The sequence below is a fragment of the Acyrthosiphon pisum genome, chromosome A1, assembly GCF_005508785.2.
Source record: "Acyrthosiphon pisum isolate AL4f chromosome A1, pea_aphid_22Mar2018_4r6ur, whole genome shotgun sequence".
In the NCBI taxonomy this organism is placed as follows: domain Eukaryota; kingdom Metazoa; phylum Arthropoda; class Insecta; order Hemiptera; family Aphididae; genus Acyrthosiphon; species Acyrthosiphon pisum.
Genome location: NC_042494.1, coordinates 44,664,787 through 44,690,759, shown reverse-complemented (window position 1 = coordinate 44,690,759; position 25,973 = coordinate 44,664,787). Strand labels below are relative to the sequence as shown.

The 25,973-nt window shown below is 29.4% G+C and overlaps 2 protein-coding genes and 1 non-coding gene across 3 annotated transcripts; 1 reads left to right on the top strand and 2 right to left on the bottom strand.

Moving 5' to 3' along the window:
• The first annotated feature begins 10,507 nt into the window (after positions 1-10,507).
• On the top strand, positions 10,508-12,598 carry LOC100169036 (evolutionarily conserved signaling intermediate in Toll pathway, mitochondrial). Its single transcript, XM_001948165.5, has 5 exons — positions 10,508-11,064; positions 11,140-11,580; positions 11,650-11,804; positions 11,865-12,038; positions 12,261-12,598. Exons 1-4 carry the CDS (start codon positions 10,644-10,646, stop codon positions 12,018-12,020), a joined length of 1,173 nt encoding a protein of 390 aa, XP_001948200.1. The 5' UTR covers positions 10,508-10,643; the 3' UTR covers positions 12,021-12,038; positions 12,261-12,598.
• Positions 12,064-14,148, bottom strand: LOC100160163 (cytosolic Fe-S cluster assembly factor NUBP2-like). The gene is made up of 5 exons (NM_001161956.2): positions 13,747-14,148; positions 13,226-13,424; positions 13,037-13,148; positions 12,813-12,966; positions 12,064-12,460 (listed from the first exon to the last, which is right to left on the bottom strand). The coding sequence occupies exons 1-5, from the start codon at positions 13,855-13,857 to the stop codon at positions 12,266-12,268; spliced, it is 771 nt and encodes a 256-aa protein (NP_001155428.1). The 5' UTR covers positions 13,858-14,148; the 3' UTR covers positions 12,064-12,265.
• Positions 14,149-18,085: 3,937 nt separating this feature from the next.
• Positions 18,086-18,157, bottom strand: TRNAW-CCA. The gene has a single exon. It is a non-coding gene; the product is annotated as a tRNA-Trp (tRNA).
• Positions 18,158-25,973: the final 7,816 nt, after the last annotated feature.

Here is a 25,973-nt window from a genome sequence, read left to right as displayed (position 1 = left end):
GATACCTATACAACTTACGTCTTACAAGTTATAATACGTATACCTATTGGTTGGTTTTTTTTTACCAATATGATATTATTATACAGTATAGGTACACAGTATAATACTATAGTTTTGATTTGCCATTTCGATTTCGGTAAAACGGATTCGGAATCCGTTTGAAAGTGAGTTTGTTTCATTTATCGACTGTTTAAACGGCGGTTATTCGCTTCGGGATTCGATAAACGTAGGTGAGCAACCGACCATTCGCAGTTTTGTTCCCGATGCCATATTATTTAAAGAGGAACGTTTAATTATTGTTGATATCAGTTATAGTTTTTATGTGTAGGTGGCAGGACATATTATATACGGCATTATATCGTGTACGTAAAAGAATTAAAATAGTTTTAAATAATATTGTATACAAATTAAAAATTGTTCCTCATTTACAACTTCAATTTTAAAAAAACCTACCTAATATGCAAAATGACTAACAAAGTAAATGTGGAATAAGTTAAATTCAGTTATTAAATTCTTTGTATGCCTATAAAAATATAAGTTGCACTTTTGAAATGCATTTTTCGATTTTAGTTTAATTGTACATCAAAATAAAATATTTTAGTTAGGAATTGATCTTTACAAAAAGTATAGTTTAGCATAAAAATAATGATAATAATTATTAGGGGTGGAAACCATAATTAGAAACCTAAGAATATATTGTTCTATATGAGCTTAATTCATAGATTATTTGCATTGTTTTGAAATACACACTATTTTTTGTGTCACACGCTTATAAAATTACGTAAAAACTAAAAACATTACTAAATCAAGATGACAAGATAAGTATTGGTTTCGACATTCGGCTTAACATATCTAATATAACTATTGACTTCCCTATATATTAGTATTCAAGTATATATTAATATATTATAGGTACACCTAAAGTCAGACGTCAGTACATTCTACATAGTTTACCACAATATTTGGAAAAAGCACGTTTGACTGACTATAATTTGTCCGATAAAACGAGTTCGCATATTCGATAATTATATTCAATATGGCGTAATTGGGCAAAAAAACTAGGATGGGAGTAAAAACAAATTACATTATATTAATTTACATACCATAGTAACTATTTCCTATCAAAACTTATCGAATTTTTGGCACAGTTTTTTACTTATACGTACCTATACGTATATATTTAATGTTTTTACCGCCCATTATGCCTGCAGCGCTGCAGTATAGGCATCAAAATGTTAAATCTTTTATTTTGTTTAACAATTAACTTTGTTATAGTTCTAGCCACACAGATTACTATCATAATATTTTGGTTATTTGTTCATTGTTGCAGGAGGAAAAAACCTTTATTATAATTTGTAATAAATTGATTGTAATTCACATATAACCGGCCGTTATAAGCTAATATAAACTACATTACAATATTAGGTACTTATATAACGTATTGTACGCTATATACGCATATAGGCGTCTGCGCAAGTGTTTATTGCAGGAGAGTCTGCAATGACGTGGGAAGAGTGAAGACAAATTAAATAGACCTTAGGCATAATAAACACTATAAACTCAATATAATAAAAATTAAATCAAAACAATTAACTATAAAATTAAAAAAAAAATTAACATAAATACCATGTTATTACAAAAATTATTTGCAGTACCTAGGGTTGAACTATTTATTCGCAACAACAATAATAGGCATGATGCGAATCAAATGATTTTATTAGACTACAAGTTTCTATTCTTGAACATCATAAAATTATAAATTATTGCATAAAACAAAAATATATCATAGTTTTAAATGTTAATGGGTACTTTAAATTTTATAAATATAATGAGTATAAGTGTATAACGATAATTATATTATATTATAAACAACTTACTACTTAGAGTAGGTACACTTTTAAAATACATTTTTATTTAAAATATAAGACAACTATCGACGTTTAGCCGTAATGTTTTTAAGACATATCAATGGCCTCTTATTCATATTTAATATAATTTATATAGGGTCTTTATATAAATATATTATTACAGGTTCAGTGCTACGAAAAACCTGCATACGAAGTTTTGTTTTTACGCCTGCCAGTTAATTTACAAGAACAATAATCGTTACCAGTATTGATACCATAATTTTAATTTATAATGTTACTACAAACATTATTAATAATATGGATTGTATAACAAACCCAGAAAAATACTTGAGTCTTCGTATAATTTTATAAAATAAATAGAAAATAATACAATGGACTGGGGGAGACGATGGCACGATGCCATCGTCTCCAACATCATAATATCATTGGAAACCATGCGGATAATGCGGATAATATTATTGACAACGTTCAAGCTGTAACTATACTCTACCCATAGACGTATATAATAATATTATTACAATATCAGGTACTTCTAGGTCTAATGAATGTAACATTGTAACGTACGTCAAATATTATGAAAAATATTGAAAACTTGTAATCACTAATCTCTAAATAAAACTGTGTGCCTACATAGGAATAGGTAGTACATATTATTATTATACAATTATTTAAAGAAATATAATTCGATGAAAGCAGCAATAATTAATAGGTATGTACTATGTAATAATATACTATAATGTATTTTACTATTTTATGCATTCTTTAATGTTTCGGAAGATTCTAAGATTTATTTAGACATTCATTGACATGTTCGAGAGGAATGCCAATGATGCCTCCTCCCCCTCCAGGTATAATAATTCTAGGGAGAGTGCTGATTGAATCAATGAATGTCGTGTAAAACTATATGTCTATATAAAAGTATCGTGTGTAATCGTCTGCAGCTTCGTAGGTTCGATTATCCACAGCAAATTATAACCTCCTAGATCCTAAACCATTTAATATAGATTTATAAATTTACATTTTTAACTTATACCTATTTCATAAAATGTTATTATCCTATACTATTTAACATTAGTAATTTATTATTTATATAAATAGTAGGGAAATATTGATACCTATCATATTCTACTGCACACCAATAATACTAGGTAATTACTAACTGTTAGTTTTTTACCACCACAACAAGAGTGGATAAAGATAATTTTTAAATATTAAATTACAGATTAAGTACCTATTGCATCAGAACGACTAACAAGATTGAATTACTTAGATATTTTAATCATGTTATTTTATTTTTTTTTTATCATATACGAGTATAGTTGTTTTCTGATTAGTGATTAAAGCTGTATAGTTGTATGTACTTCAAATACAATAGGTAGGCAGATCAGAGGAAAATGTGATTGTTTTCATACTCTGAGCCTATGTTTTAAATACCTGGAAAAAATGATTTCGTAAGTTTGCATAATAAACACTTTTTATTTATTTACATATACCTAGGTACTACATTGGTATACCTACCTAACAAAATATTAAAATATAATTTGAATTTGAAAATACCTATCTTTATAAAAAAAAAGCTAGATAGATAAAACGTTTAGGCTACAGTGCTCATTTGCGCACAATTTATTTACGAAACCTTTTTTCGAAAAAATTTAACCACGTAGGTACACTACATAACTTGAGTAACTCCAAATTGTCCAATTAGTAATTACTAATAATTACCGATTATACTCGGTTTATACTTTTCAAGGCTTAGGTATAGGACTTTCTATCGAATCATATACTTGTAACATAGATTGGTGGGTTTGAAAATGTTATTTGACCTATTTAATTTAGCATAGAATCCTTAGCAAGCTTTTATTCACAAGTTTGTTACTTATAAAACAAAGGAATTAAATATAAAATAATTGTTACTATAAATTAAGTCATTACGATCATTTTAAGCACATTTTATTAGTTATCCTATAGTAGGTACCTATTTGCATTAAAATATTAAAACATCAACTTTGTAGATTTGTAACATAAATATATTATTTTCTTTTAATGTTTTTTTTAATATTTCTCTTAAACGAGTAATTTCAAAATTTTTTAAATCAACAGACTTGTGAATTTCTGTTATTATTTGAATAATTTATTATATACTCGTCAGTGTTTTATATATTTTGATGATAGTGTCATAATTGTAGGAAAATGTTTTTTTCGATCATAATAGTATATTGAATTAATACGCGGATCAGTTTCAAGTCATCATATTCAATGTTCTCAGAAACATCAGTATTTTTTAACTCCTGGTGTATTAATTTATTTGGACGCACATGCAGATCAGCCCATTACATTTTCTTTTGATATATCTAAGTATCTAACCTGATTTGAATATACGTCATAGACAATGGTTATACTCCAGTCTTTTAGATTGGTTGATAAATTGGTTACTATTACTTACAATAACACTTGAATTACAAAATGTATTACTAGGTATACACCAAAAATTTTAATTTTAATTTTTCATTTCTTTTTCCCAGTGTTGAACAGATTGTGTCAGATAACTTTACAAGGTTTATCAATTATCACCGAAAACGTTTACTAAATGCCAAAAGCCAAAATTGTGTAAGATTAAAGCCTGCCTCACGGCACGCACACGACTCATATACCTACTCGTCGAGAGCAGTAGTCGTGATTATAACGCAACCGGCAATAACCAATGGGAAACAACGAGTGAAAATAATATCTTAAACCAAAAAATATCAAGAATACGGAGAACCTGCAAAGCCAAATAAAAATACCTAAAAAAAAATATGGTTGCCACGGGTGTACCTAAGTGTTTGAAACATAAATAATTTGTTTCTGTGCGTCACAGTATTCAATACCTAATCAGTTATAAGTACTTATTTGTTACAACGAACTTTACGGATCATTTATAATACATTATAAAAGTCTAAACGTACTTTTCGTTTAATATATTATAACTTAACAATCCAAATTATGCGACGGTATAAATCGATGCCTAATATGGCTGTGCGATCTAACCTCTCCGACGATGTACCTAATATCGAGTTGCCTTCCTTCGCATCCATGTTGGAGTTGCAAGTTTCAACTGATTCACCGTCCACCGAGTTGTCAGTAACGACACCTGTCACTGGCAGTGACTCACTGCAGAAGTTGGCGAGATCGAGGTGCCATCAAACATCTCGTCATCTTTGCCACATGTTCAGCCGGTCAAAGATGACGTGCTACAGTCAAGTCTGATTTACAGCACGGCAGCAGTGCGGTTTGATGTTGCTGAGTCTGAAAACTGTTCGACGAAACCATCGGTTTACCAGGCAAATGGTATCCAGGATATGGTGGTAACCCGCAGCGGCCAGTCACGCAGTCACGAATTCAACTGTAACCGCGTTATTTCCCAGACACGATGTACTCGATATCGAGTTACCTTCTGTCGCATTCATGGTGGAGTTGCACGTTTCGACAGATTTACCTCCACCGAGTTGTCAGTAACGACACCTGTCACTGCAGAAGTTGGCGAGATCGAGGCGCCATCAAACATCTCGTCATCTTTGCCACATGTTCAGCCGGTCGAAGGTGACGTGCTGCAATCAAGTCCGATGTACAACACGACAGCAGTGCAGTTTGATGGTTCCTAGTCTATAAACTGTTCGGCGAAACCATCGGTCCACCAGGCAAATGATATCCAGGATATGGTGGTAACCCACGGCGGCTGCAGTGATGCAGTCACGAACTCGACGGTAACCGCGGTAATTCCCAAACGCCGCTCCCTGTGAAGCCGGACGAAGAGATTCGTCCGACGAATGCTTTGCTGCGGCGCTATATCGGCATAGACTGCAATGTATATATAGTGTATGTGCAGCGTGTTTTTGCCGAGTTTGCTCCGCATTTTTGTGTCCGGTTGAACTTGTTCGCCGGAAAATCAGTTAAAATACTTTTACTTCCGCCATTGTACGCGTTCCTTCTGAGTTCGCTTCGAATTATAATGTAATATAATGTATAATCGAATAACCTATATTAAGTAAGTTTACACGAATAAACGCTTTTATTTTGTTATTTATTTGGTATTTATTTGATATTATTATTAATAAACGCGTCAACACGCTGATGTAAACTTAACTTGTGGATATGTTGTCTAGGTATATTGTACAAGTATACTTTCGGTTTTTCTTTACTAGTGAATAAATCTCACGAGGAACCTTGTATAGAATTTTCAAGCTTTTTGACCAAAAAAAAAAAAAACAAAATATTTTTATCAACAACTATAAAAGGTACATCGGAAAAAACCAAAAACACTGCTATATCATGCAAAGAATGATAAGTGTAATAAAGATCTCCGTGGATTTGGATTTCACCAAATTGCTTTTATAATTTTATAATTTTCCATACCTTGTTCTATTTTAGAATATGGTTTTGTCGATTCTAAATTAGAATCCTCGTCAATCTCGCTCAGTGATGCTCAATCAGCTTGTATTGTTATTAATATTAAATACATTCTATAACAATATTACCTAACTAATAAATATATTATTTTTTTTTTTGAGCTTGAGATTGAGCCCGGCAACTTAGGCCATTACCTGTTTTGATTGTTTGTAGGTTGAAAACACGTTTTTTGTATATGTGGCAAGGATACGTTGCTAAAAACCCCGAGTGGTCACCCATCCGGGAACTAGCAACGTCGGCCGTTACATACATTTAGTGCGTTTCCGCTGTTGAGTGCACGCACTGCGCCACACCAAGCCACATAAATATAATTATATTGTAAGAACTGGTACGCTGAGCACACTATAATAGGGCGTCATATGTTATCAATAAAATAAAATATCTTCATTTTTTTATTGAATCATTTACCACAACATTATTAATTACAAAGTATTAAGTAGGTAGGTATATAAATTGAAAATACATAGGTATTCAAAATATAAAAATGTTGATAATGTTATCCCAAAAAGCAAGCTCGTGATAGGGAACAGCGAGTTAAAAGTACAATTTACCTGGCTCAATACGAGTATACTCGATGTATAATATTATGACAATTAGAATGTAATTATTTTAAAAACTTTCAGCGTATTTGCAAACATTTTTTCTACATAATTTTAAGTCATCAAAAACAACTTTTTCTAAACATTAAAATATTTATAAGTCATAGGGACTAGGTGATTATTTAGTGATGGGCGTTATTGAATAATAACTATCAAATTATTCGATAGTCTTGCCAAATTAGTTATCTGAATAATCGATTACATTATTCGATTTATTATTCAAATGAATAATTATTTATTATTTGAATGAATAACTATTTATTATTTAATTGAATAATAATTATTTATTAAATTTATTATTCGAATAAATATTTATTTAAGTAATTTGTTTTTAATTTCTACCACTCTTGACGAACGCGTGTTTTTCGGTTTTCCGTGACGTAAGACGTTAGTATTTACTATTTAGTCCCTTTTTGGCTTTTAAGTGACAAAATTAAAACAGCACTTTTAATAGCTAACTGGCTAACTGTAGCCGACCTATTTTATAATATGATATAATTTTAAATTTAAAAACAAATTGTAAGTTGTAACTAGGACATAGAAGTTATAGAAGATAAAAAAATCAAAATATGCAATATTTAATTCAAATTATAATTTATAAGATACTTATGAAAAGGAGTACAATTTGAGGAATAACAGTTAAAAATATGTAAATGAATAAATATAATTACTTAATTATTACCTCTTAAATTTGAGATTCTTGAGAAAATACAAATTGTACTTTTCTGCTTTTCTACTGAACAATACTTTAACCCTTTCAGACCTTATTTTGCTTATTCTTACTACTGTAATAAATTTTACACATAGAAAAATGTAGCCAACACTCAAATATGGGTATTTTTGTTTTACAGAACATAAGCAAAAATATTTTTTTGTTATTATCAATATTCTTTCTGATAAAAGTTAAATAATAAATACCAAAAACAATTCCGAAAATTGATCTTGGTAAAATTCTAAGGAAAAAACTAAAAAGCTTTATACTAAAATTGACTATCTTAATTTTTTATCCGATTAAATCGGAGTATGAATAGGGGTTAAAAACAACAATACAACTGAAATAACTAGTATTCAAATCACAGATAATATTCAAATATTTATTTAATAGTATTGATTATTTGAATAATTATTCAATTGTTTTGATTATTCAGTCATGTATTATGCGAATAATTATTTATAAGTATTGATTATTCGAATAATTATTCGATAGTTTTGATTATTCAGTATTTCAGTCGTGTTGAATATTATTCGATACCAGGGTCTTTATGAATAATCGAATAATAATCGATAGTACTACCTAATTGTCCGTTACTGCCTATCACTATAGATGATAAACTACTTGTCCAAAAGGATTGAAAACAAGGGTTCACGTAAGTGTTCATTTTGTAATCAAAAATCCTAAAAATATATAAACCGTTTTTTTATAGTAATTTTAAGTTCGAAATTGGATAGTATTACATATCAAAACTAAGAATAACGGTTTTAGTTATCTATAATTTTGTTGTAATTTAAAAATATTATTCTTGGGTACTTGAAACTTTTAAAATATACCTATTATTATATTTGGCAAAAACGTATTCAACTTACTGTAGACTGTAGTACTAACGCCTAATAGTAAAAAAAACGTGTATGTCTCAATAGCGACCTTCAGAAGATATATTATCAAATATATCAAATATAATATATTTAATATTATATTACATACATTATATAATATATGAGCTTAGAAATATAGTTTTATTATGACGTAGAACTTGAAGTAAATATTCTTATTTTAAGACACGTATGCTTTCATATTGTTTGTAGGGTAGAATTAAACATTTTTAATAATCATATTTCATATTTATTTTATTCTTCCGAACACTAAGAGATAACGGGCATTAATTAACGTGAAACGGTTTATTTCAATAGATTATAATGGGTGGATGTTTCATATAATAAAAAAACAATAAAATACAAAAAAAAGTCATTGATTGATTTAAAAAAAAGTCATTATATACCTATTCATGTAAAAAAAACATATATCACGCGGTTATAGGGGGTACTACCCAGTAAATGCGCAATGTTATGATTAACGTGATAAAAATCAAATAAAAATCAAAGTTAAGCCTAAATCTTTTTTTTTTAAGTTTTGAACATTATTAGAGTTTGAATCGTTAAGTGGTGACATTTTTTACGGACAACGAAATGTACGGGGGACAACTATCTTTTATATTATATAAATAATATACTATATATTATACACTTACGTTACGTATACGCTACTCGCGGGATCTATAGCCTACTTAGTAATATACTACTCGGCAATCGTATATCACAATTTATAAGCGAGTGCACTATTTAGCTTAGTTTTGAAATTCGCTCGGAAACCCTTAATCCACTGCAATAGGTATTCAAAAAAAGTAAATTATGTATTGTAATGACCAGCAACAGGTTTCGTCAGCACCACGATTAAAGATGGTATACTATCTTTAATCGTGGTCAGCACTCAAGTACGAAAAAAAATTAACATTATCTTATTTTTTTTTTTGTTAATCACTAGATCGACGTTTACATTAATAGGCAGTCTTGTAAAAAATACTTTTGAAAAAGTATTAAGATAGGTACTAATACTAGTATTCGAATAAAAAAGTATTAAAAATACTTTTAAAATACTATTATAAACATGTATTTTACGAATACTCACAAAGTATTTGAATACAATTACATGTATTTTTTTAAATTGTATGCTATATAATATATATGTACATTGTACACCAGTATAGGTACCTATTATGTTACTACTTATCATAGATTTTAACAATTACTGTAACATGTCTGACTATTTAAAGATATATTATACCTACATGTTCATATATTTCATTCTGCATTCAGATATATTTCAAATAATATTGATTAAATTTTAATGAAAAAAATAAACTGAAGAGTGGTATTAACTATTAATATGGAACTATTTTAAAATTATTAGATTTTAAATTTTCTTAAAAAATTCCAATATAAAAACCATACAAAATTTAATGGGGTATTTCTTAAATTTTAAATATTGTTATTACCTATTTTTAGTATACGAAAACATAATGTTAGTTTTCAACGAAAACAATATTATTTTTATTGTTGTAATTTTTTTGTGAAAAATAATAAATTAAAATTAATGATACGGACTTAATGGTATTTTAATACAAGTATTTAAATTTTGTTAAAAATACTTTTAAAAAGTATCCAAAATACTTAAAAAATACATTAAAAAAATTGTATTTAGAATACCATATACAAGACTGTTAATAGGTATTTAAGTCCATTTTGGAAAGTCACAAGGACAAGACGCTCCTTCCCCTTTAAAATCTAAGCTACATAAACGTCCACTTGAAAAACCATGTTCATTCCTAGATAATAATAATATTTTTGTACTTTTTTTCTTTCAAAAATGTAGCTTACCGTTGCCGCAAACGTTAATGCTTAATCGTAAGATTCGCTCGGAAATACTTCCACCGAAAAAATTTAAACCAAATCAAGAGAATCAGTTGGTACACAATTTAATTATTATTTCTTGCTTAACCTGCACAAGATAAACTGATATAAATGATAACGAGAATGATAACCGGCAATAAAATATAGAAAAACTTAAAACTTTACTCCTGTCTGCCCTAGCCGTTGAAATTATTTCATATCCAAATTTCGTTATGCGAATATTTTAAATTAGTAATTACACTTCAAGAATAACATTAATAAGACAATGAACAATGTTCTAAGGACGTGCAGAGGTTTTGTTTTATTTTATAACCGACAGTCTATCAAGTCTGTCCAACGAGGGTTTCACTCAACAGAGCCATGTCTTGACAAACCTCCTAAAGTTGATGTGGTGAGTGTAGATAGTTTCAATAATGTCAAGGAGAAAAACAAAAAGACGTTCTTGGATATGTTAAAAGTATATCGAATGGAAAAATATCGATCTGGTCATGTAGAATTTATAAACAAAGCAATTAAGCACTTGGATGAATTTGGAGTAAATGAAGACCTAGAAACTTACAAAAAACTTATCCAAGTTTTACCAGCGGGAAAATTTGTCCCCCAGAACTATATACAGTCGGAGTTTATGCACTACCCAAAACACCAGCAGTGTATCATTGACTTATTACAGAAAATGGAGGATAATGGTAAAGTTACAAATCCTTAAACTAATGTATAATACATTTGAATTCTTAATATGGATCTTCTTTTTTTTTTTTTAGGAGTAATTCCTGATTGGGAAGTAGAAGACATGCTTGTTAAACGGTTTGGTCCTCGTGGATTTCCCGTACGGCGCTATTGGCGCATGATGTACTGGATGCCTAAGTTTAATAATTTATCTCCTTGGCCTATACCTAAGCCTGCACCTAATGATCCTTATGAACTAGCATTATTAGCTATTAAAAGAATTAGTAGTATAGACATTGAATCTGAAGTTAAAGTATACAAAACTAAGGAGTTAGAAGAAAGCATTGAGGATACATGGATAGTTAGTGGTCAAAGCCCTGATCAAAAAAAAATAGTTGCTAATCACCCTGATAATATCCCTATATATATTGAAGGCGGGTTTAGAATATGGCTTCGAAAACAGAGTATTATTTATTTCATTTTAAGAACTGAACCTTCTCCTGCAATAAAAAATGAAGAAGAAGAAGATGAAGATGGTAACATAATGCACATATAAATATTGAAATTATAAATTCATACTTACTAATAATTTTTATTATTTTCAGATATTAGTAATTTCCGTGTACCTTTTTTTGATAAGCCTATTCCAAAAAAATCTGACAAAATTGCTAAAAAAAAAACTGTACATGAACAAGAAGATGGTACAATAATCGCAGTTGCTGCAACTGGTACATCCAGTAAAAACTCTTTATTATCTTGGGTATTTAATTTTCAACAAAATGTTATTACTTATATACTAAATTTTTATTTAAAATTTTAGATTAGGTTTTTGGAGAAAGATGGGAACCCAAGACTAACTCATATACCAATTTTGTTTACAAGTAAATCACCACTTGGAAATGTGGAACCATTGTCTGAACTGGATGAATCAAAGAAAGAAGTTGAACAGTCGAAACAAAAAGTACCCATAGAGTAAAAAGTTAATTTATAACAAGTAAGAAAAATACAATTCAATAATATACATGTACCAAACATAGAATTTTTAATCGTTTACTGTTATCAATATATTATTTACTTTTTTTATATAATATATGTACATTTGTACCTAATAGCTGTATAGGAATGTTAAAAGTTCTATGGCAGTGGCAAATAGTATATTATATTAATGCAATAAACATTGAAACTAAATTTGTATTTAAGTATGAAAATTAATTAGGTTAATCAGTTTGGATTTATTACACGGTCAACAATTGAGTTAAAAGATATTGCCATTGGTGATTCAGGATTAGTTAAACCGACATATTTTGATGTTTCGGAAGATACTCTTGGATCTATTGGTACAGTTCCTAAAAAGGGAACTTGGAAATGTTCAGCTAATGATTTTCCGCCGTTGGATGAAAACAAATTTGTACACTCCTGTAAAATAAAATAACAAGTATAAACATTTAAATGTATATATATTTTCATTATGTTTTTTTATTTTAAGCCATAGACTTAAAATCAAAAGATTATCAACATTATTCAAATTCTAATAAATGTTTTAACAAATGACAAGTATGGACAATTAGGTTAATATTTTTTAAAAATCTTAAATCGGTAATAATTAAATATATTCAAGATATAACTTAAATTAATTATTTTTTAAATAATTCAATATTTTTTTGTTGTATTTTCAGTTACTAAAATAATAATATCATTACATTAATTTAAAATTGGAAAAAGTGTACCTGGTAAGTCTAAGTAATATTTAAGCGATATATTAACTCACAGAACAATTAGGGCAAACGTATCCACTCATGTTCTCAATTATACCTAGTATCGGAATACCAGTTTTACGACAAAATGACAATTCTTTTCTGACATCATCTAAAGCAATTTGTTGTGGAGTTGTTACAAGTATTGCTCCGTCACATGGAGCTTCTCTAAAATTATGAACACAACAATAAGTATGTTCTTAAATCTTTAGTTAATAAATACATAATAATTGTATACTTAATATTCTCCATAACTGTTATGTGTTCATCGGATGTGCCTGGAGGTGTATCAATGATTAAATAATCAACATCTTCCCAGAAAACATCAGAAAGCAGTTGTTTTATGAATGCTGTTTATGACACACAAGTACAAACATACATTTAAACATGTAAATAAAGAAATAATTAGCTATTTTAAATGACAAACCAGTCTTTTTTGGTCCTCTCCATACTACGCTATCATTTCTAGATTTGGTCAAGAATCCAATTGAAAGCACGCCTAAAGATTTTGACTCGTCTGTATAAACTGGTACCCAACCAGCTTCACATTGATGTACCTCTTGGTTTTCTAGTTTTAACAAAAACGGTACTGATGGGCCACATAAATCTACATCTAATATTCCACACTAAACAAATTAATATTGCAATTTAAAAATAAAATTATTAATTTCAAGTGTTTACAATATTTCAATGTTTTTAGTACTTAATGTACTGTGCTTGTGTGGTAAACAATTTATTCTAATAAAAATAGGATATGCCAAAATCAGTGAGTTTTGTTTCTCAGTTACCAAAACAAAATATATCATATAGCTATCGGCTAATTTCTGTCTTTCCTTGATTATAAATCTTTACCACAGTAATTAAGAGTTTAATATTTGTTTTATGAATTAAAGCTTTATGCAGCACCACCAATCTGTCGCTAATCTTAATTTAATATGATGTTCTTACCCGGTATCCTTTAGCTACTAATCCAAGTGCCAACTGAGTGCTCACAGTCGATTTACCAACTCCTCCTTTACCGGACATCACTAATATAATATGTTTCACGTTTGATGACATGTTGTCAACTATCTTTACAAACAATACTTCGCATAAAACTGAATTGTTTGAATGTTTATTTTGAAACGGCAGGCAAATATTGTAATGTAACTTATAAATACTGAGTATGATAAATTCTATGTACAAGATTGGCAAAACCTGTCCAACATAGGTATTTGCAAATGATTATATAATTTATAAAGAATAAAATTACTGTTTAACAATTAGTAATGTACCGAACTTAAACCAAACAACCACCCTATAATTATTAATTATTAATTTATGAATTGTAGGCATAAGGCACTGGCAGATAAAATAATATACTGATTAGTGATTGTGATTACTGGCGAACGATTTCTTATCAATATTCAATTCCCCAGTCCCCGCTTCCACCCGCATAGTAGACATTATCACAATATCAATGGCCGATTCGTATGATGAGTTGCCTATGGTATTCCCCTCATCCAAATTATAACCATTCATATAAATCCACTGGATAGCGATTATGACGTATAAAATAAACAATAGTTTTAAAAATCATAAATCAAAAATAATAGTTTTGAAAAAACACAAATATCGACTAGTATATGGTTTAGCTGTTATAAAAAAAAAATTAACAATATAGTTTGAAAAATCACAAATATCGTATACAGTAAAATTTGCTTAAAGGTGACACCAGCTTAATGGGGACATTAATGACAGTCCCAAATTAATGTATTGTATCATGTATGTAAAATTATTCAGGTAATCAGAATAATAGGGACAAATAGGTCACCGCCCGATGTGTCTCCCAATTAAGCAGATTCGACTATATAATTAGTTTTTGCTACAGCAGTTATAAACAATTTGATAAGGTGAAAAACGTCAAATAAAAAATCATAAATAATAGTTTTAAAAAATCACAAATATCGAATAGTATAATAGTACCTACTTAGCCACTCCTAAAATATCTACAGCCTCCCCCCCCTCCCAAATTTCAAATACTATTTACGCCTATAGTTTGACCACAGAAAAATTATTCTGTGGTTTGACGGTCTCCTTATCACAATTCGTTGTGTAAGCCATAGACCAGGTCCTTGTACTAATAGACGGGACGTGGTTGTAGTTCCGGCGTCCAAGCGTGACGGCGCTGATCAAGGTAGTACAACGTACACCGCACATGCGCACTAGATGATACAATACTCTGTATATTATTACTGTATAATTATAGTATATATATATCACTGTAACGCAAACCGCACCACCCACCCGCATTCCACCAGGATGTTCCGTCTATTAGTATAAGGTCTATGGTGTAAGCAGTATTAGCAATTGAAATTGATAAGATGTTACGGGGACGCTGTGTATCATTTATATGTTATTTTACATGATCCCCGTTACAGATCCACCCCCCGCCGGCCTGATAATTGATAAGCTTTCAATCGCCAATATTATTATCTTAAATCATAGAATATTATATGCTTAAACCGTGCTGGTAAACCATGGCTCAATACTGCATGGCTATTGGCTAAGTATTAAGTACATTAATTATTGTATGAAGAAAAACATTAAATGTTAAATTTTCTGTTGAATTTTAATTTATATTGGGTGTTGTAGTATAAATGATAATATTTAAGTATCTAATGAAAAATACGTATATTAGCGACACCTAACAACAAAACTGATCAACATTTATGCACTTGCAGAAATGAACTGCGCCAACAGATGACGCAACTAGTATCGTTTAAGCGCGTCTTCCGATATAATATTATCCAAAACCAAGTGTCGTTTAGTGCTTATTATTGTGTATCAGTATCAACATCTAATGAATCTATTTTATATAGGCGTAACAAGATGGTTGCTAGGGTCCTTCTAAAGCTATAATTTTAGATTCTGAGAGGAACGACGAATGTATTGATTTTACAATGATGTGTGCGTTTTTTTTTGTGTCTGTCATCACCTTTTAGGACAGTAAAAGTGCTTGGTTTTCTTCAACAGTACCTTTTCTGATAGGAAAGTGAATCTAGTTGGTACTTTGGGGGGTCAAAAGTAAAATTTTTCAATAGTTTTCAAAAGCGCCGTGAAAAACAAGAGAAAAATTAAGGAAAAACGGGCATTTTTACGCAAAATCTGTTTTCGAGAAAATTAATTTTGGTTTTTGGTGTAACTTTAAAACGAATAACTGTAGATACATGAAATTTTCATTGGTTGTTTATATTTCTATTTTCTATACATGATAAAATTTTCAAAATGTTTTGATTTGTTTTGAGCTGTTTACGGACAATTTCAGTTTACAATTTAATTAGTTTTTTTTTCTATGAATGTCAATAAAACATTATTTGTTGAGTAAAAATACTTGAAAAATTAATACAAGGCTCCTTCTATATTGTTACAATGACATTTGAAAAATATTAAAAATCCTTAGTAACAGTTGTTTTTTATTAGCATTTAAAGTTCAAAAATTGACAAAATATGTAAAAATCACGAAAATTAGCAAATTATTTTGAGTTAATAATTCGCAAAAATTTTTCTTTTTAGAACTAAGATTTTAAAATGTAATACAAGATTCCTTATAGGATAATCTACCTTTATCAACAAAAAAAATGTCTATAAGAAACTCAAATAAAATTTTTATGAGCGTTTGAAATTCATATTTTTTAAACATTTGATATTTACTCGATAAGGATTGAAAATTTAAAACAAGATTCCACGTAAATATTTAATTATGTTACCAAAATTTCTAAGAAATACATTAGCACAGTTTATTTTTATAGTCGTTTTAAGTTCAAATTTGGACGAAATTACATATTAAAAAACCTGGAATAACTACTTTAGTTATTTTGTTGTGATTGTATAATATTATTCGTGGGTACTTGAAACTTCTAAAGTATACTATTATATATCTATGATAGTACCACGGTTTGTTGTTGATGTATAACGCGTTACCTAATGGATATTGTGATATGATTAATTTGGAATTTTTTATTGATACCTATTATAGGTCAATTTTTTTTTTAATACTATAGATAAGTATGCCTATACTAGGTATGTCTAATATCTAGACCGACAAACAGTCTCCGCTCAGAATCGTTTTTCTTATACAGTGATATTATATCATTGAATTCAAATTTAATACTATCCATTATACAGTGACCCATTTGTAACCTACTGTACAGCAGAGTGACATCCACTTACCCACCTTTTTAATTTTACATAAATATTCATTGTTATAATAGGTATTGTGTTTTCTGATTCCTCAAATTCATTAGCTATTTTATGTTTTGAAAATTAAATGGGTGGGTGATTATTCGTCGGCTATTAACAATTTAAGGATCTCCTTAAATTAAGGTCTATGTTGCACCTATGCAGTATTTACATTCTGCTTTAAACTAATTAAACTTGATAGATCTTGGGCCAGTAATTAGTAAAGCAATATTAGCAGTACCATTTGAATAATTGAATGGTATAGTGATGGTTTTTCAGTATATGAAATATTAACTTTCGCAATATCTAGTATAAAAACAAATTTATTTGATTATTTTCGTAATTTTATTTCTCATTTTAATGTTTGCAAGTTACAACCAAAAATAATAAAAATTAAATATATTTTGGATATTTTTATTTTATAAGGTTTTTTTAATATATTATCCATTGAGACCGTCTCCTCTCAGGATCGTTTTTTGTCTATAATGATATAATATTCTTATACCATATTACCATTGAATCTAAATTTAACACATCCGTAACAGTGAACCATTCAACGCTTACAACTGTACAGCAGCGATAGGTACCCATTTGCCCGTTTTTTTTTTTATACATAGGTACCTACCTTAATTATAACAAATATTGAATGTAACATATTACATATTATTAATTATTTTATAGATTATATGGATCGATTCTGCAGGATGACATATTGACATGGATATTATGAATAATGTATCATCAAAATGATACAATTCAAATATAACAAATTACAAGCTATGTAAAATGCATCAAAAGTTTAGGTATTGTAGAATGTAGATATTACTTTTAGGTTATAATAATAGTAATAGGCATTTATAGTAATTTATTTATGCATTTAATATTTGAAATGCCTTTCAACAAAATAATGTACTTTAGAACGATTAGTAATCATTGATTATATTATTATAAGCTTAAGATGGTTAGTTAATAATATAATAATATTATATAAATTATTAATATTTTATACACAACTTTATTTTTCGACAAATTTTTTTAGTATGAAAAAAAGTGCAAAAATTTGAACTGACCTCGACGTGATTTGAACACGCAACCTTCTGATCTGGAGTCAGACGCGCTACCGTTGCGCCACGAAGTCGTTGTCATCATTAATAAAATTGAAGTTATTTAAGTATCTTGAACATTATAAATATGAATCATTATTAAATAATTTGTCATAAATATTATTATTCAACTAATAAAATCATTAATGCATTTATAAATTAAATGTTCATATAATTCACTAACTACTATCTAAGTTTTTTTTATGCTTACTGCAGCTGTACAGTATAACGCCTACACATTGTGGTCGGCGGTCACTATGAAGTAGGTTTCTACTCAGTACAACAGTCCTCACTCCTCATATAACTTATAACAATTTAAAAGTTTATTGTATAAAGTTTAAACTATTACATAATATGTATAACTGTGTAAGTGTATAACCAATGATATTAATTGTATTATGGTATTATGATTTATCATGTGTCAACATTATATAGGTAGTTATCGTTGTCCATCTATTAATTAAATAAAGGTGATTTTAATACATAATATTATTTAGCAAATACATTTCCTATATGCTACAGCTGGACCTACGGGCTATGGCCTATGACCTACCTTTACCATATAGGTACCTACCTACTTTATACTGTTGTTGTTCCCTGCTGACTACTGTAGACATAATAATGGATAATATTGAAAATTACATACCGGCATAATTATTAATAATTAAATCAATCAACAAACCGCAGCTACTTTTGCTAATTTGATAATGCAATAGTGTAGTAGGTAGGTAGATATATTGACATATTGTTATATAATTCATATTACGACAATACAACGTCCTGTCGGCTGTCAATTCCACGTTGTCGTTGCCTGGTTGCAATATAATATGACCATAGGCGTGCGCACGGGGCTCGACTAGAAGGAATCTTTTTAGAGGCATAGTAAAATGTTTGTCTATACCTACTTATTATAAATATTATGATAATATGTTTGAACATTTTATTTGTAGTGAAAGTGAAATAAAATAACAACTATTTGTGTGTACCTCTACAAATTGTATTCATTTAACAAAAACATTGTGTACAACATATGTAGTATGATTAAATACATTAATAAGTTGGTTATAATTTATAAATAGTATACATAGTGTTTATACTTTATTTAATATTAAGATAAGCCGAGTGCGGACGACTGTAGTAGATGCATTGCTCCACGGAAAAACCTATACTTTTATAATTAGTCGCTTTCAAATAGAAAACCGTAAACAGACTGACCTCTCATTTCTCAATAATCTATTCACTATTCAGTATGTTCAGTTGCTGCTTAATAATATTTATATTAAAGTTTGCTGAATTAATATGATGAGACATTATTATAATTAATTTTATTCTTGCCAATATCGGTCGTATTTATATCGTTTTAATTTTAACATTAAAAATATATATCTAGAAATTGGCACATATTATAATAATTATGTTGTGTGCACATTCAATTTGATTATATTTTTACATATAAATATTACCCTTTTTATATTACACAAAATTAACATTTTATAATAAGAATGTATGTTAATGTGTAAGAAAAAAAAAATAGGGGCACTGTCAAAATATTAGGGCACTAATTCTACCAGGCTCGACCGGAAATAGAAGTCTGCGCACGCCTATGAATATGACAGTATAATATAGGAAGGTTAAGAATATCAGGTAACAGTATAAAAATAATATATATATTATTATAATTATTAAAAAAAAAAAAAATCATAATGTTTATAATAATAATCTTTCACATTAAATACCTACCTAATAGCATTGAGTATTATAATATTATACCTTGTACGTAGGTACAATATTGTACAAATACATACTGTACATATTGTACAATATTCAATGCTAATAGTTTATGCGTACTTAATAATAATATGTCAACAATTATATTAAAAAACTTCAATAATAATTGTCTCAACAAATCATACAAATTGTAACGTAATCTACGTCAAAAAGTCATATAGGTAATAAATAATCGTAAATCGTAATAATCATAAAATAATGTGTAGGATTGTAGGCACTTACCTGTATATGTAGTATGTTATGACTTAGGTATGTTATTATATTTTAATAATACAATTTTTGATTTGTGAACTAAAATTATGTGATGCAATTTGTAGATATTTTAAGTCCAATATAACTATTTCTAGCGTTCTCTATCACTATTTGTTTTTATATTGCATTTTTTAGTTTATTTTGTCGAGAATTGAGATACACTATATTATTATAATACTAGTTACTACCAAATCAACTACTAGATATAACTAAAAGTATGGACATTTGAGAGAAGGGGATTTTTGTAAAATTAATTTTTAGATGACTATGAAAGGATTCACAAGCAATATTATTGTAGTTTGATTTAAATTTGCACTTTGATCGGCTGATACACATGGTCAGCAATGAATTTTATTTCGGACATATTTTGTTAAGATATAATAATTATTATTATTGTATGAAATAAATTACAATATAAACCATAAAGTATAAATACTAATAGACACAGATGGAAGAATACTACGAAAGGTAAAAGATTATACCCACCATGGTAAAACTACCATAGGTGGATGTCAAAATTATTTTCTCACCATAAAATTTAAAACGTTGATTTACCTAGGTTTCAAGAAAAAAATTGAAAATTTGTTATAAGGGTGGTAGCTATATAAGCCGGTCCCTAAAATATCCAAATTTTCGTACTATACACACATAGTCCCAAATCGGTCAAATCTAAATTATTTCTAGATAAACACTAGTATTATACTATTATATACCACCGTTCACTACTAAGCTGATAATAATAAAAATAGCTAATCTCAATAACAATGAATAATAATAACTATAATAAGAGTATAAGACGTAACAAAAAACCATTAAGATTAAAATATAAAAAAATGCGAAGGTATAAAATTATACATATTATTATTATAATGGTTTAATTATTAGAATAACAATTTTTAAATTTTGTACTACACACTGCACTTTTCGTACTACACAAAATGTTAGGGACTGCTATAGCCTATAAGCGTTATGCGTGTGCGTAAAACATAGAAAATCGTGAACTTCGTAAGGGTATAGGCAGGGGTGGATAGGCCCATATAGGGAGAAAGGGATTTTCCCTGTGGGCCCCCGTCTATGTTTATGTTGGGGGACCCACTCAGGTCTACACATTGTTTTTTTGCAGAATAAAATATTCACCAAATAGGAATAGATTAAATTTAACACAATTCATTTTTTTATAAGTCAAGAATTTGCTTACGGATCTTTAACCTAGTATTTTAAATTATTATCGTTAATCGAAGACCGAAATATCTTTGTATGTCTCCCCCCTATATTATTGTGTTCTTGCAATTTTTTTTTGGCCGATATTTAATACGGAATTTGTACGATAAGACCCTCAATTTGTACACATTTTTTTTCGAAGTTATGCAAGAATTTGTGTGGGGGGGGGGCTATGGAAAAGTTTCTCCATAACCCCTCCCCCCTTATATCCAAAACTACTTATTTATATGAAACTTTTATGCAGATATTTAGTACGGAATCTGTACGAATTTGTACGACCTTACGCGAAATTTTTCAAAAATCCTTTACAACCGAAAAAAACATTTTCCTCATATGCCGTTTCCCTAGCCCCACACCAAACTAAAAATACGTTTTCACACGAAACATTTTATTTATAGGTAAAGGTGTTAGATAGAATAGGTATCTAATGCAAGCGAACCGACCAAATTTTTTTTCGGTTTGGGGGACCCTTCAAATATTTCCCTGTAACATAAATACTACCCATCCACCTCTGGCTATAGGTACTATAAAAACTAATGGCTTCGTAGCACTATCGTTCTCAACTAGTTGTTATACTAATACATAGCTTTCGAAAAAAAAAAATTGAAAAATTCGTGTGAACGCTTGATTTATACGGCTAAATTTAACAAATATTTTGTATGAACCCGTAGGTAGATAGGTATTAGGTACCCTAATGGTCTAACCTAACCTCTAGATAGGTACCTACTCATTTTTATAATAAACCGTGTTTCATAAACTTTCATTTGAAAATAAATACCTATTATGGTGTCGGTGCCGGGTTTTCCTGTTTAACAAAATTCTATAAAATTTTATTTTATATTTTAGTTACTACCTTGTCACCTTGATTATAATACTTTTCCAATAATATACAGCTCAATACATATTTAGGGGGGGAGGTGGTACTTCACAAGAAAAACTCTCACGCCCCGACGCCCTGTAGAATAGTCCGATCTCATTAATTTTTTTTTTTATTTAAAAAAGTGTACATTTTTCAGGTCAGATCAAAGGCCGAATTTTCATTTTACTTTAAATAGTAGTAGAAAAATACGTTTGAAAAATAACAAATAATGTGCATTATTTAAATGCATAATAGCTTCTATAATTATATTTTTGAAAATCGGGCTTTGATCCGATCTGCAAAATGACCTCTTCTTTTAAATAAATAAAAAAAAAATTCGACTATTCTACTGGATGTGACAGATTTTCCTGTAAGACATGTTTTTGTACTAAAAAACGCACCGGGATCGACGCCCTTAATAACATAATTGTAATTTAAAATGCATAAGTACTTACCAGGTGCGAGTTGAGTGGGTTTTCGAAAATCCAAATTAGGGACTGCTAAAAGTTAAAACATATAAATACCTACAACCTATAGGTAAATTTCTTTAATGTTCAACAATTTTAAATTCTCATGTTAATTATTATTAGTCTTTGTTTACTGCAGATTTACAATTAAGCAAATTACTGTTTTGGATTTTAGATTTCCTAGCTATATTTACATATATATATGCCTGTATCTGCCTATGGATTAGAAAGTACAGTTCACCTATCGGTGGATAACTCAATTTGGTGTAGATCAATGTCTTTCATATTATAAATAGTTTTACATATTTTTGCAATACGATTGCGTATACTGACTACAGAGTATCAAAGGCGTGTGTCTACGGTTCGTGGCCATCATATTATATTGTAATTTGTAGGTCTGTGCAGTGCAACATGTACATCGAACTAAGAAATTGTACAAAACATGTGTAAACATGATATAAATAATATAGCGGTAATTTTTTTCCATTTTTATTTATTTTATTTGTCATTAAATTTCTGTACTTACGACAATGTAATGATAATACTTTTTTCAATATTTTATTTAGGAATTAAGGGTCAAATTCCGTAATAGTAATAGTTTCCATTTGGTTTCACATTCACATAGTAAACTTGTGCACCACATGCGAAAAATATAGACATACCTATGTTATACAGATAATATTATACTTATTGGGATTATCAGTTAATATTAGTTAATAATAATTTTTTCCCGATCAAAACTGTCATAAGGACATTACGTAAGTTATAATGAATTAGATGCTGATCACTGATCAGCGACTCACCCGTCTCTTTAGCTCAAAATCTTTTTTAAACGATTGATATATCATTGAATTTAAATTTAACACATTCATTATAGTGTCCTAGTCAATGCCAAGCTATAGGTAATCTGAAACCTGCCACAGTACAGGAGTACAGCAAAAGCAAGTTCCCCTGTATTTTGATCATTCATGAATATATTGAAAAATTAGAATGCGATGAAGCCACTATTATAGGTATAATTGTTTGAATGCAGGTGGGCAGTACTGCCGAGACAAATATCGCAGTAGTTTCGCAGTTTTGTCATTTGTCTAAAACTTTCAGCATTGCATTTTTTGTTTGTTTTTTAATTATGTTTTTTTTACTAATTAAAGTTTGAAATATCACGAAAAACGCACATTTCGTTCACTCGATCGGTTTAGTAAAAGAAAAAAAAATAAATGAAAAAGGATTTTCTCATTAACCGTTACGAGTAAAACATTAGCTTGACGTGTACAACGGTGGGGAGCAATTGCAAGTAATAAGTCTGTTGGAAAATTAATGAAACTACATCTTTCGTAGTATAAAGACGTTTGGTGGTAATAATAATAACAATTTGTTTTAATATTCAAACCGATCATCTCTTCTGCTTCTAAAAAAAGTCTGCATCTTTTCAGTGAAGTATAATTAAAAGATATTACTTTTCATTAAGTTGACAGCATCCTCTTCCGAAATGCGAAATCATTTCCACCCTCTATTATGGATAAATATTATTATGATTGATGATTTTGTGTGGAAATCCTCTGTTTCATCTCATTAATGTATTAAAAGTATATCTAATTTTATGAGCAAATATCTGTTGTTCATTATTATTTTTTAAATTCTGTAGAGCAAATTCTGGGTAGGAACCTCATTACCTATACAGTATGTGTTGTTGTTTTTTATCATATTTTTATTACATTTACACTTATAAAATAAATAGTAGGTAAGTACACGTTAGTATCTCAATATTTGATCACCCTAATGAAATGGTCGTATACTTATTACAAAAATAATACGAAATAAAGTATGTATACCTTCCAATTTTGATAAAAAAAAATAATAAGTTTATATTACAAATGAATGATAATTAGATTATTGATAGTTAATATTTAATATTCTTCTTCGTATTAATGTATTGTTCACATAATTTCAGGTAACCATAATAAGGAATATATTTTTAAATTCACTATTTACTTAGACCTTCCAGGTGATATTAGTGGATTTTTATGTAGTAGTAGCTGTTGATAGTTATTAAAGTAATTTTAATTAATAAAAATGGCAGCTGAGTATAATACTACCTATATACAGGGACATTAGGTATTATTTATAATTGTATCAACTATATCTAGGCATAATATGTATAGGTACTTATTTCTTATTGTAAATCTACCTAAGCGCAGTTTGATGGAAAACTTTGGTGAGGCTGGAAGGGTACTTACAAACAAGTCTATACCATAGGATTTGGCTGAAGCCTGAATGACTTGTAAATTTTGAAAGGATCCGAAAACTTTTTGGGGGGGCAATAAGCACCCATAAGCCATCCCAAATCGCACCTAACCTATATTCGTGTGTGTGTGTGTGTGTGTGTGTGTGTATTATAGTATGTATAAATATGTTGTGCGCCCTGTGCACAATCGTAGGAGAAGTATTTATGGATTAAAATATATTAAGTTTAAAAATAGAAAACAACTTGTTTTTGAAATTTTTGATTATATTTATTAATATCTATTTAAAATATTATTGTATATTACTATTTATATATTTTGATCTTAGTTATAGTGCTGAAAGTCTTATGCTAAAGGCTAAACAAATACAGAGTACACCGCAAATGTAAAACCTTATATTATTTTATCTTATTTTACAACTCTATAGGTATAGCTATTGCTCATCAATCATCCTGCACGACTGTATACAGTTGAATCCAATTACGAACACGGAGTTCGTGGCTGTATAGTATGCGTACATCAGCACAGTACATCATCAGCATTGTAATCTGAAAGCCGCGTCCAATAATATTGTTTGCAGCGGATATTTTAAAAGAGCCAGCGCGCGCATATTATAGTCTGCGCACAGCTGACATATGTTTACAGAAAGCTGTCGTGACGAATAGTGCGATTTCGGTTAATACGCGTGCGAGCTTTAAGTATACAATACGGTCCAATATGCATCATTTAGCATATCATTGGTATGCCGTATCACGCCAAGACGGTCGCAGAATCAACAATGGCGGGGTGGCGGCCTTATCGTCGATATTCGGTCGACACAACCCCCTCCCCGCGGTGGTTAATGTTGACACGTACCGGTTAGGGGAAGACGAAATAAATAAATAAATAAAAAACAACAACGACCATACTGTACGTATATAATATAATATTATTGTATACATATATAGCTGTGGATCGGCCACCCTTTACCCCTTGTTGACACGGGACCTCTTTCCTGCCCAGTCCCCGAGGGTCATTTAGA

Bases quoted from the DNA above. Each gene is read 5' to 3' on its own strand.
- LOC100169036 (XM_001948165.5), top strand. From the start codon at position 10,644: ATGAACAATGTTCTAAGGACGTGCAGAGGTTTTGTTTTATTTTATAAC. The intron at 11,065-11,139 runs GTAAAGTTACAA...TTTTTTTTTTAG, and splicing joins ACAGAAAATGGAGGATAATG to GAGTAATTCCTGATTGGGAA. The intron at 11,805-11,864 runs GTATTTAATTTT...TTAAAATTTTAG, and splicing joins AAAACTCTTTATTATCTTGG to ATTAGGTTTTTGGAGAAAGA.
- LOC100160163 (NM_001161956.2), bottom strand. From the start codon at position 13,857: ATGTCATCAAACGTGAAACATATTATATTAGTGATGTCCGGTAAAGGA. The intron at 13,149-13,225 runs GTTTGTCATTTA...TGTCATAAACAG, and splicing joins GAGAGGACCAAAAAAGACTG to CATTCATAAAACAACTGCTT. The intron at 12,461-12,812 runs GTGAGTTAATAT...TTTATTTTACAG, and splicing joins ACGTTTGCCCTAATTGTTCT to GAGTGTACAAATTTGTTTTC.